Raw genomic sequence first — 13,326 nt, forward strand, 5'->3', positions numbered from 1 at the left:
ACCTTCACTCCACTGCTGAGACATCAGCAATTCCCAATCACCCTGAATGGAGCACTTACTGTACTATCTGCAGGCACACAGGCTGGAATATTAATTCACCAATAGTACCTTATGCATAATGACCGCAGACCTCTCCACACCACCGTTCATTAGAGCTATGTAATAATTTCACAGGTTTTTCATATTTCCACATCATTAACTCCAGATGATGACTTCCAGAGTCATTAGGCTGCTACTAACTGACACGTCTTTAACTGAGATCTCTAATCATTAAGTGATCTTTAAAACATCTTCCTCCAGGCTGTCAGAGGCATGTTTCAATTTGGTCTTTGGGTCACTGAGTGATCTCCTAAACCTCTGATTCCGTTCAAATGCACAGACTGGTGCATTTGGACATAAACAGAAATGGAGGAGTGTGTTTTTTTGGTCTGTTGTGAACTTTGAGCAAGAATCCGGTGCATCTGTCACTAAAAGTATGTTTCAAATAAATATGACTTGAATGCTTCACATTACTCAGCAGTAAATTTTGCTTGTGATTTCCTGGACCTAGCCCACACACAGACCACATTTTTTAAAGATCAACAAGTAAACCTAAGGGTATGTTCTCACTGAACAAAGTAAATTTTATAGGCAGCCTGATTACATGTAAGGTAATGCTAGCCAGAAAGGAACAAACTAATCTTTTCTACTGGTATTATGCAAGTTCGATACAAATCAAATTTACACTGGAATTACACTGTTATGTACTCCCCCCAGGAAATAGCCGTATGCCTGCACTCTAAGTCAGATGCTGACAAAAGCTCGCCTTTTATATCCTGACACTAATATAAGGCCACTGAAAAGACATGAGTGGACATGAATGGATGCAAATTGAGTTGAAAAAGCATCCATGCGAGTTGAAAATGCTTCAGATTGAACAAAAAAAAAAAAGAGTGCTTAGCCTGAGGCTTTATGATTCCAAATCATGAATGTATGCAGAGGCAAATAAACACAGACTGCAAAAACACCCAGCTGTCAGAGTTCAGGCAAACAGTGCCGGGTGAAAACCTGCTCTGCAGCTAGTCTTAATACACCTTGGTTTACTGAACATGAGCGCTGGGTATGGGTAACTGTCCCCCCAACAACTATTGGATGGATTGTCATGAAACTTTTTCCATTCATGGTCACCAGAGGATGAGTCCCTCTTACTTTGTCAAACTCCTGATTTTTACTCTAGCACCACTATGTGGTTGACACATTTATTTTTAATGAAATGCCTCTACAACTATTTGATGCATTGCCACTCTAAAGCATTTTAACAAGCTGTTGTTAGCATTGAGTTCAAAGCAAAGTATAGCCTCACAGAGCTGCAGACTCAACTGTTCAATACTCAGATACATTCATGGGGTGGTTTCATTTACAACTGTACATAGTAGGTTTGTTTTCGTCTCTATTTCGGAGCTGTCTCTCAACAAGAGTCGAATCAGCCAGTCAACCTTATTGATGCACAGATCTGCACAGTGCATGATTCCACCTTAGTCTTGTTTCATTGTTGCACTGCTTTGACACGTTAAAGCCACTGCATGTAGTAACTGAAAATTTCAAACTCGCCCCTAAGTGGTAGCAACAAAAAGACACTGTGGAAAGTGACAATGAACGCCTGAGGAAGCTGTGGTGAATGCCACAGGCTTGCACCAATGTTCCACTGTACTGTCTTTGTTCTAAAAACATAAACTCATCATCAGAATAACTTGAAAGATGCCACACTGCATAAAAAAATTGTGCACAGTGGCTCCAACACCATGAATCATCACACTGGTGGTGATGACTTATGTGGGATAGTGAAGTTGAAGTTTTCTCTCCTCCCCCGTGCTCGAAGCAAAGTGTTTACCACGTGGGCTGTTTCCTTGTGAAATCATGCAGGTGTCAGCTGCTGACTTGAAACTCTTCTGCTGTGTCATACAAAGACATTTCTCCTCCCAAAATGCAACTAAACATTTCACTGTCTCTCCACATCCTTGTAGCTTCATATAATCTACATTATAAAGTATAATTACCATCAATTGAAAGCTTTTTGTGTGTGCATACAGCAAGGAAGAAGAGAAGACAACTTTAGGTCCTCTATAAAACTGAGATTGTGTCTCACTCTTTCATTCTCTAGAACTCGTCTGAGAAAACCTGCAAGTGTACATTGCCTAATAAACTGTGGTATTTCATATAAAAAGAAAAATCTTGTCCATTAAATGTTGTATAAAAGACGACAAAGAGTTAGTTACATTTGCCAATTACAGTTTAGTCTTTTTATAGAAAAATCAGCCTCAACATGAATTCACTTTTATCCTGCTGATTTTTTTTCCAGCACAGAGCAGCAATTCAAGTGTAACAGTTATTCCAGCATTGTTGAATTTGTTCAAAAGCATTTATGAAAACCCAAACAAAACTCATTATTATTATAAAATCATTATAAAAAATAAAACTATTTAAGTCTCAAATTAAGTGAAAAACAACCTGATTGACGTGACAGAACAGCAGATGACAGAAAACGAATACACTGAAAATAGTGAAAGACAAGTATCTGAGACATTGAAATATGTACCAATCAAGAAAATAGTTCCTATATACAGAATATTACCGACAAGTAAGAACATGAAATGAGTTAAGAGTGCACTTATAGTAATCAAGTAAGGTATAGGGAGGGTTTATAGAGAAAGGGCTGTGACAGTTTACAGCACATCATTATTATCACTTGCTTCTTCCTTCTGAGATTTGAGGATATTAGCATTATAAAAGCTATTAAACGTAACTACAATGTAGTTATTTTAACTCATGCCTTTTGGATCTTCCCTCATTTGTTATGATTTCTGTCATGGTTACAGATACAATTATCAGCTAAAAAGCGATTAAAGCTTCTCAAGTATGTAACACGTCACATACACTCAGTTTCTGGGAAAGCCCTTGATATGTTCATTGACATTAAGTAACTGTTTTGCACACAAACATATATTTATGTATCCAGCATCATAATGATCACTCCACTTTGAAAAGTGATCATGAAATGAATATTTGCTCTACAAGAGTCAAGCTCATGAAATTACATGTCTGAAGGCCAATTAATACCAACACTGCACCTGCAGTAGAGTATTAAGTACTACAATATAAAAGTGTATATCAATATTCATCTTTTAAGAGCATGGTGCACTTTGATCATTAATATTTCACAAACTAATGTCAACATCTAATGATTCATTAACATTTTTGAAATGCATTTAATTCAAATTAGCTACTTTAAATTCTGCTTTTTAGAACAGTCGTCCTGAGAGCTCAACACACTGCAGCTTAAGAAAACACATGCAAATGCCTAAAACACACACAGCTGTTTTCTAATTTTCTTTTAGCATTTTTCCTATATTCTGTGCATGTGTTGTCAGATAGCTGAAGATGTTTTTGTAATTTTTGTCTGTTTGCCTGTGTTTTCTTAGGCTGCAGTGTGTCGAGTTCTCAGAGCCACCCTACATTAGACCTTTCTAACATACAGTATTTTAGAAGTAGAAAAATGTACCATACGTCCATAGTTTTAGGACTATTAGAAGTTTGTTTTAAGAAACATCAGTGGTTCTTTTACTCTTAGTGAATGTTTCCTGTATTTTGTTCAAGTTTTCTGGCAGTAGTGAGCAGAAATGTATTCCTTAAAGGGTCACTTCACCCATCCCCATTCACTGTATGCAGTTATTAGTTCGCTTAGTTACAACTACAACCAAACTATCTGCATGACCCTTTAAATGTCTTTATCAGTGCTACAAAGTTGAATTCATTATTTCTAAATACAAACCTTGGTGGTTAACGAGGAGTACCTAAACTGTGGCCACTGCACTATTACAGCTACATTTCTCTTTGTCTTAAGACACTGAGGTTGAGATGTGTTTACAGCCTGAAGTGTAGATATGCTAGCTGTGGACATAGATCTGCCATAGATCATGACAGATCATGCCCTAAAACTCCAGCTTCTCTGAAAAGGCTGAAAGGGTTTCTTGAGGTTGAAAAACATGAGATGAGGTTTGAGCCGAGGGGTTTTCTCAGGTATAACAGCAGCTTTGCTTTCCTCAGTGGGAAATCGATTGTGGTAGACCTCTGGGTATGACCTCTGGAACTGAAAAGGGAAGTTCATGCATCTTTACTGTGTAGTGTAATTACGCCAAAGACAGAGACACTCTTTCAGGATTTCTCCACCTAATTCTTTCTTCAGACCTTTACTATTTCCATTACACAAAATAGAAATAGTAGTTTTTTTTCCTGGCTATTCTTTCATTTGTGATTTTTATACTGCATACTTTCACCTCTTTAGGCTTCTAAAAACCTTTCACATAAAGCATTTTTGGAGGAGAAAAAACTCTGGTTAAACTTGATTATGTGACTTTAATCCTGTGAGGGTTCACAAGTAGACACTTTAAGTGTCCACAAAAAAAAAAAAAGTTAGCAGCCTTTGCTTTAAATGAAGAGTGACGTCCGACTGAGTGTATAAATAAAAGCTTGTGGTCTATATCCCAAAGCAGTATAATTTTGGTGTATTCCCAGGCCTTTCTAGACCTTAAACAGACACCTTCTATTGACTCTACATTTAATAAATTCTATTTTAACATGTATCCTTTCCAAATACCGTAGGCATACCTGTTTAAGCCTTTTTCTCTTGTCCTTGGCAGGGAGTTCTTTGTCTGCAATCAGGCCCTCCAGCAGCTCCTGCAGCGGGGTCTGGGTACCTATCACCTTCTGCTCCTCACACTCCACCCTGCTGATCTGCTTGCAAAAAGCTGGAGATGCGCTGAAGTCCGTATCTGAACCCGCATATTTGATCTGATTGAAGACACATAGGAAATGGATTTCCATTAGAATTAATGGATTTCAAGTTGCCAACCGGCTCTCTGAATGTAAATGTGGGAAAACAGAAAACAGTGGCACACTGGTGTAGCACAAACTATGTATGCTGTCCTATATTTATTTACTTTTTTTTTTTTTTTTAATAAATAAAGAAGGAAAAGAAGGTACATTCCGAACAGATTATGTACAACATCATCATAATAAATCATCTGCTAATCAGGAAATAAGCCCACAATTCAATTCTGCACAGACGATGCAAAAATATACGGCCAGTGACTTAAAGCTACTGACTTAGCTGGTTACATGTTAAAAAATATTTAAAAAGTCATATCAATCTGCGACATGAACTCCAGGTTGTCCACTACTGTACATGTTCACTGTGGTGTTGTGGGACATACAGTCTTGTTTTGAAACTGTAACCTCGGTGGGTGGCTGGTTATGCTTACATGCTCTCAAGAACAGTTTAATGAGGATAATTAATGATAACAAATATGAATAATGTGTTCAGTGTGCAAGGCGATTATAGTTTTGAAATCCCATTTATAGCATTAAATTAAGACAGAAGCTCATTTGTTTTCCTTTCGCTGCGTGGGATGTGTTAGCTTATGCATCAACCGTTGGACTCAAAGATAAAATCAATCAATCTTCGTTTGTAGGCCAAACAATGTAGAACGCAGACTGTCAATAGAGGCTGTGTTCTACATTTTCTAACGTGTCGGGCCAAAACTAAACACATGCACACGTCAACATGAACCAACTGTGCACAGAAGAATAAAACAAAAGCCCTCAGAGGCAACTGTTTTTGTTGAACTTCTGGGGCTGCACTAACTAAATATCCTGAGTGTAGCTAAATGTAGCTTCTAAGTGGCTGAGTTAGGAGAAAAACTTCTAAAAATAAGGTACGTGTCAATCCTAACTTTAAAACTCCAGAGTACTTGGTCTGAGAGTAATTCACAAAACCTTTTAGCACTAAAGTAGAAAGTCTGAAGTCACTAAGACCAACTGACAGATGACAGATTGACAGTAAAGTCCATCCATCCACCACCCCCCTTTAATGTAAAATGTTTCTCATGCTCCTGTGTACCAGTGGCTATTTTCCCATTCACTAACACTAGCACTAATGTCCTGTCAATGAACAAGTAGAACTTATGACTTCTTTTTGTTTCTTACTGAAAGTTGCTCTTGCCAGTTTTGTGAGCAGCTCTTAAGTGGAAACTCTTAATTAGGAAATTTTAGTGTCTCCTAATGGTGAGATAAGCTCCTTTGTGAACACGACCAGATGCTGAAATCTAACAAGAGACTCTTTTTGCCCACAGATAAGCGTTTTCTGCTGAAAATTTGTATACCCAAGGCTGGGGGGGAATAAATCATATGCCCATTTTTATCTAAAGAAATGCTACTACAGTAATAGTGTAGGGATGCAATGAGAAAACAGAACAGGTTTACCCTGAAGCAGTGGAAATGAAAAATGGATAAAAATCCTATAGACTGTGGCCCTGTTTCTGTCATTTTCAGTGTTTCCCATAGCAACAGATACAAAACAGATCCTGGAAATCGGCCTTCAGCGCAGCAGAGACAGTCCTACTGTTAAAAAACAGAACTGGATTTTCATACAATATTATTGTTGTTGAAACTAGAATGTAAGTAATTGCCTCCCTGATTAGAGCCTCTCATCTTTTCATATGGTAAATAAAATTTCATGTCATGATTAACCCACAATGATGCTGCTGATCAGCTGCTCTCACCTCCATTCTTGTTGCAGCTCTCTGTCACAGATCTCAGTTTACCAAAGAAGCAAATCCCATGAGGTAATTTTTGCCACACTTAATTACTTAGCAGACTGTAACGTTAAGGAAATGTCAGCGTACTGACCTGGACTCTCTTGAGATGGGACAGGTGTTCCTCAACCTGGCAACGCAGCTTGGAGGGCGCTTGGAAGATGGTGTTGTGGCGCTCCATCATGAAGGTCACCAGTTTGGTGGACAGCAGCTCGTCCAAGTCCATCTCATCTCCTGAGCCCAGGACGCAGGGAGAGAACATCTGCACCATCTGGACAGAGACCACAACAAGAGATGGATTAGAAACCAACTTCCAGCTACAGTTTAAATTAACTATACTCATTACATGACACGGATGCTGTGGGTGTGGACAGTATGTTGAGAAGAAACAGCTCTGGACCAAAAAACCACCTTTGTGAAACGTACAATATTTGAATTTTGTATGCGCATAGTGTTACAGACTGGGATTGTTCAGACCCTGGTAATATTATCTAGACAGAAAAATGCATACTTAATATAGTCTGAGCTGCCAATAAAATAGATTAGCTGCAAGAAATGCTTTTTTTTTTTTTTGCTTAAGCTTAAGAATATAATGTTCAGAGATAAAAATTCTAAATGCAAGATTCATTTAATTACTGTAGCTGTTCTCAAAGCTTTCTGCTGTGTCCCACAGCCTTCCTCAGTGAGAGCAACTTGTTCTGTTAGCACCTGACCTAAGTACAGGACTTGGGTCACATGATAACAGGTGGAAGTATCATATAGCTAAGTAAGCTAAGCTAAGTGTATAGCTAAGTAAGTGAGCCTTGAACTTAAAAACAGATATTACAGATATCCGTTCCCAAGGTCAAGAAAGAACCTCCAAGCTCAAACATAATATTCAGTTTTTGCTGGACCGCAGCCTTGCTTCCAATCAAGGACGGCCTTGAAGACCAAGTATCCTTGATGTGCGCAAAATACATTTTAATGGTATGCCTTCTCTGATTTCAAGGTTTTTAGTCAGCAATTATCTTGCAAAGTTTAGGTTTTCAGTGACTTTACTTGTAGCACCCTCTGTTCAAGTGGTGTAATGACTGTTATAAAGTATCCTCGTTCCACTGAAGGAGTGTGCCCTATAGTACTGCCTGGGATCATCTAGTGTGTCGTAATTCTGTGGAGAGACGAGTGTGAGCCTGGTACTTTTGTGGCCGGAAAGTGTGCAGTGAATATGAACTGTATCCCTGAATACATCATACTTTTTTTAATGAACAATATTCACTTTATCCATAGTATACCAAATGTGTTGAGACGGGCAGAGTAGAAAGAGAGTCTTTGTAAGACATCTCTGTCTATAAAAGTCACATCACAGAAGTACATTCCTGTGTTTTGCTATGTCCACCACATACGCAGATTCGGATCCACCCCATTTTCCAAACCACTTTTTGTTTTTTGTCTTGAGGGATTGAGGATTGTCCTCACCCTGAAAATGTTGCCAAGCGTCCCACTGACTTTTAATAGCTAGTAAGGATTTTGGACAAATATTTCCCACAGCTTCTCTCTGCCCCAAGGCCTGCATGTTTTTTTTTCTTGCCCCCCCCTCCCTTGGAGACTGTCAGAGAACTGTGCACCTTACATAATGCATAATACAACCATACAACAAACTATTACCTCAAAACTTCTCTTACAGAATAATAATGTTTAATCTTACAAGCTTTATAAAGGTAGTATTAATTGCAACAATGTCATATTAGCATTATATTGTTAGGAACTTGTACCAGTGTGCGAGTAGCAATGGTGTCATTGAGTGGAGGCAGGTGGGGATTCTGGCAAACCCGCGCCATGAGACGCAGTAAAAGCTGGAGGCGTCTTCGGTTGGGTGGTGGCAGTAAGAGACAACTGACTTGAAGAGCCTCAGTGGCAACCTCCTCCTCCTGCAGCAGACCTGTAGAGACATGGAGAGGCTTGCTCCTGAGGGCAAACTTACAGCCTGGACAAAATGAACACCAGCAAATGTTCATCTGTGGCAGTGAACAAATATTACTCTCAGGTGCACGGGGTCAAGTACTCACTGAGAATGTTGACAAAGACTTCATATAGACGGAATGTCAGCAGGGGTTCTTTGAGTCTCTGAAAATAATCTGCTACTGTTCTCAGAACATCCCTCTCAAATCCCTGGTATACTGGCTGTTTGGTTTCATTACCGTTAGGCCCTGAGAAAGAAGACAAATACATTTCTTCTTCGTGCTCCTCACAAGGAATGAAAAACAACAACAAATATACAGCAAACCTCAGACATTCATGGTACATGTGCGCACACTAGGGCTGCAACTTATGATTAATCTGACAATCATTTTCTCAATTAATTAATAAAATGTCAGAAAACAGTGAAAAACAACCGTCACAGTTACCTAAAGCCAAAGGTGATGCCATAAACTTGCTTGAAAATGACTTGAAAAATTAATGATTTCTCAGAAGAGTTGCAGATTATTTTTCTAACCGTTAGTAAATCAATTTAATGACACACATACAAGATAGGCGAAACATTTATAGATTTGGATGTAAACAAATCATCCCAGAGTGAAATGTGGGGCTCAAGTTTGTAAAGTGGATTTGTGTCATTTTATAAGTTTTACTTTTGTCCTTCAGATAATTGTATCCATTGCAGCCCCAGTCCCCAAAGCAGATGATGAACCAATCCCAAAGCAGATGGTGATTTTCATTTTTAACTTTAATGTTTAGAGTTGTTAAAAAAAAAATGTATACTCACAGTTGGCGAGGCATTTCATTGCCGATACTACCCAATAAGGCATGTCCTCTGAGGATGCAAAAGGAAATGAGTGAGTCTTAATGTTGTTTTAAGTTTCAACAAAGAAAGAAAGTTGTTCTTACAGCAGTGGATCAATGGATCGTACCAGCTTTGTTCTCCAATACGACTATGCCCGCCTTATTAACACTGAACACATTGTGAATGATATGCTTGCCATTCACATGTGTAGGATTCAACACTCCATCCAGTGACTTTAGGCCCAGCACTCTCTGTAAACTAAAACAGCAGAGTTGGAATCAAACAGATTGAAAAACTACAAACAGCATGAACAGTGGTAGATTTTCATAAGCAATCCAAAGCGTTACATACTGTGCAATTGTCATTGATTTCCAGATGTGGTCCACTTGTTTGGGAGTGATCTCCTTCCTGCGAATGAGCTTGCATTCGTGCACATCCCCGATAGCTACACTGTGCCTTTTATTCCACAAATCTGAAGTCTGACCGAAGAAGCAATGGAAGAAAAAGTTGCTTTTAAATTTACACTAGATGAGCAGAAACATAATAATTATAATAATCAATGTAATAATATAACAGAACAGAACAGTCTTGTAATGTATTTTTGGGATCTTCTACTGCTTTACATAACATTGAACATTTGTTGTAATTTTTCAGACTACCTCTGAGTGAAGGATGATGTAAATGACAGTTCACTTTAGTAACTGAAACAGTGGGGATGCTTGAAATTATCTCATATTGCCATTGGCTTTATGCTAAGATTGCATATCCCTACACACCACAAGTATTGCATCAAAAGCAGGTAAAGCAAATACGGAGGGGTGGCTGAAACATCTTTGTCTCTTTCTCACCATGAAGGCTGACTTCAGGGGTGCAACGTTTTCCCGCTGAGGCAATTCTTCATAGTCATCCCAGCGGATGAGTCTGGGCAGGTCACATCTGTCTTTCAACAGAGGCCTTGTTGGAAAAGACTTCAGAGGAGACAGGGTGGGGAACCTGGAGAGACAAAGAGAGAGCACTGAGCTCAGATGAAGGGGGAAAAGGGCATAGTGAATATGCAGCAACATCGCCTTGCAGTGGTTCAAGTGACAAGAATAACAGCACAGGACGGGAGAGAATTACCTGTACAGATGGCCGTTGTCTTCAAAGTCCTCTGTCCCGTGTCGTCCTTTGATATCTTCAATGACATGGGCCTTGAGGAACTTCCTGAGCAGCTGCAGAGTCTGGTACCGAGTCACCTCAGGCCCAAAGTTGTAGTTGCGCCTCAGTAGCTCATGCAGGTAATCAACAGCCTCCGTTCCTGTGAAACTGCAATCATAGTAGCGGAAGTGTGCCCAGTGCCTTCTCAGCGGCATGCCTCCACGAAAGAGTTTAATGGTTTCATTCCACTGCATAAGAGGGACAAATACAAGAGCAAAGAAAAGATTGAATACAGTTGTTTCCATGGCATTCTGTAAACCAGCATATTTAGTGAGTGTTGCAATCAATCTGTTGTAATTAGATATGATGGCATTTCAATATTCCACTAACAGCATAGATAACAACAGTTCCTGCATTCACCAAGTTCTTGTTTCCAGTGTTATGAAGACTGCTTAGGGCATTTTGTGGTTAAGGTCAAAAAGGTATAGATACAACATAAGGTGAGAGACTGACAAAACTATCCAGCCCTCAGGAGTTAAAAAAAGAAAAGAAAATGCACAGCATGTTCTTCATTTTAATGAATGTAATCAGTTTGCAGCATAATGTCTGCAAACATAAGTGACCTGTTATAACCTGGTGTCTCACACAGAGGATCAAGGCCAGACTCAGTTTCATTTGTATATATACATTATTTCATTCTAATAGCAAGTCCAAGACAGACATCATTATGTACAACTGTACTACTCAGGTCACAAAATTAGGCAAAATGTATTAACAGCAAATAGAACATTATATCCTAATAGTGCTTTGGATGCTACATAGGTTGTGGATTAACAGATATCACAAAGTATCCAAATGGGTAGGAGAAAAATGAAGGAAAAGGATAAAAGCAGAGAGCGAAAGAGAGAGAAAATAAAATTAGGATACACAAGGTCATTACGACTCAGGAGAGCATCAAATGCTGTAATCTGCTCACCGGCTGGTCTGAATCTTGACAAGAGCTCAACTTGTGATGGGATTAAAAACTGACACAAGTAAAAGCCTAGAGGCTGGCCTTGAGGTGGAATGCTTTCTGAGAGTTTGTTTTTGGAGAAAAACATTGCTGGCTTTAGGGATTTTGATACCAGAAATTGTGTGTTTACTGTTGTGTACTTGTAACCTTTGTTGAGAATAAACTCTAAGTTTGACACTTCTGTTCAATATAGTGTGGCACAAATGCAATATAAAAAGCTATCACAGAAGGAATAAATAACAGGACTGGCTCATAAGGAAGTCCATCTACTGTGTCATGTCTTTTTGACTGATGGTGTGTGATAAACTGATTCAGCACAGGTCTTTGCAGTTCTGATTCCCTTGACACTAAGTATTAGGCCTTTGTCACTCCAGTTGGAAAAGCACAGGCGTAAATAATAAAATGAACAATGGCTGAATTCCATTTAGCTGCTTCAGTTTTAGGCTCCTGGTACTGTGCATTGTGGCTCACATCTTAATAGGGCACTTAAAAAGAACAGAGCACATCCTTACTGTTATTAGCAACATCTGTGCTTTTCCTCAAGTCAGATTGCTTCCTGCGAAAAGGGCCTACAGGAAAAACTCAAATCACCCATGATGTGTTCATTAACTCGCTAGCGTTCAAGATTTGGCTTCGAAAAATACAATTGCAGCCTGATACACACTCACTGTATTTTGATATTTCATGTTACAACCTAAATATAAAGGGACTGGAAAAGGGGCTGAAGATTAAAAGTCACAGACAGTGAGCTGCACATGGAAAAAGCTCACAGTATCAGTATGTTTGTGATGCTTTCACATGAAATAATAAAAAAGGACCTGTTATTGTAAAGTACATAAACTATGATGCATTAACACAGAGAAGTTGTGAGTTGGTAAAAAGCAATACTTTTAATGTTAACATTTAGGTATATGTTTGTAAATGGGGTTATAAGAAATACCTAATAACACTGCTAACATTACATAGTTCTGAAAACAGCATGGTACTTTAAAGTCTACCCACTGCAGAGGCAGAGCCACATCTTCTCTACAATAAAGGTCGCTTTTGTTGATGAGTGAGTCAATGATTCTTCTAAAAGGTTAACGTTAATATACTTTTGTGCAATTCGGGCCTTCCTTATTTTGGTGAAAAGAAGACTTAAAACGCTTTAGCTCCCTGTCGGAGTAAAAAAAGACACAAGTCTAACGGTTAGCTAATTCACTTTATTACAATTTGAAAGCACGTTATCGCCTTCTCTTGTCTGTTTGGACAAAATAAAATAAAATGCTTTAAAAATATCGCAGTATAACCTACAGTAAATCTGCGGCGGTACAGCGCTATATGAACGAAACTTTACAATTAAAAGTTAGCATAAAGCCTTTAACTTCACATTAACTGTGCTTTGCTAACACTACCAACGAACTCACCAGCTTTGTCGCCCGGTATGGACCCGGTCCGATGACTTTACCTTCCATTCTGACAGTGAAAACCCACTTCACTCGTGTGAAAACATTTAGATATCTAACTTTTGAACGCTTGTCAGAAGCTTAAGCCGCAGATGAAAACAGCAACAGAGCCTCTGAACAGAAACGTTGCTGCGAACTTTGAATCTCCTGCGTCACATCAGCGGAACAACGTGATTAGACGGAGCGTTGACCACGTGACCAGCAAGAATGCAGCGTTTGTGAATGGATGTAGTGGCAACCACGCACGCGCACCAACATTCAACTGCTAGTAGTAGTTGTAACAACAGTAATGATATATTCTTATATATTTACAACAACAATTAAACTATTTAAATAGCACCT

General features: G+C 39.0%; 1 protein-coding gene across 1 annotated transcript; it reads right to left on the reverse strand.

Annotated features, from left to right (window-relative positions):
• Positions 1-2,257: 2,257 nt before the first annotated feature.
• On the reverse strand, positions 2,258-13,100 carry depdc1b (DEP domain containing 1B). Its single transcript, XM_041045339.1, has 11 exons — positions 12,946-13,100; positions 10,510-10,775; positions 10,239-10,383; positions 9,742-9,869; positions 9,518-9,648; positions 9,373-9,420; positions 8,675-8,815; positions 8,381-8,547; positions 6,724-6,900; positions 4,645-4,827; positions 2,258-4,126 (listed from the first exon to the last, which is right to left on the reverse strand). The coding sequence occupies exons 1-11, from the start codon at positions 12,991-12,993 to the stop codon at positions 3,962-3,964; spliced, it is 1,599 nt and encodes a 532-aa protein (XP_040901273.1). The 5' UTR covers positions 12,994-13,100; the 3' UTR covers positions 2,258-3,961.
• Between the last annotated feature and the right edge of the window lie 226 nt (positions 13,101-13,326).

The sequence above is a fragment of the Toxotes jaculatrix genome, chromosome 8 (genome assembly GCF_017976425.1).
Source record: "Toxotes jaculatrix isolate fToxJac2 chromosome 8, fToxJac2.pri, whole genome shotgun sequence".
In the NCBI taxonomy this organism is placed as follows: domain Eukaryota; kingdom Metazoa; phylum Chordata; class Actinopteri; family Toxotidae; genus Toxotes; species Toxotes jaculatrix.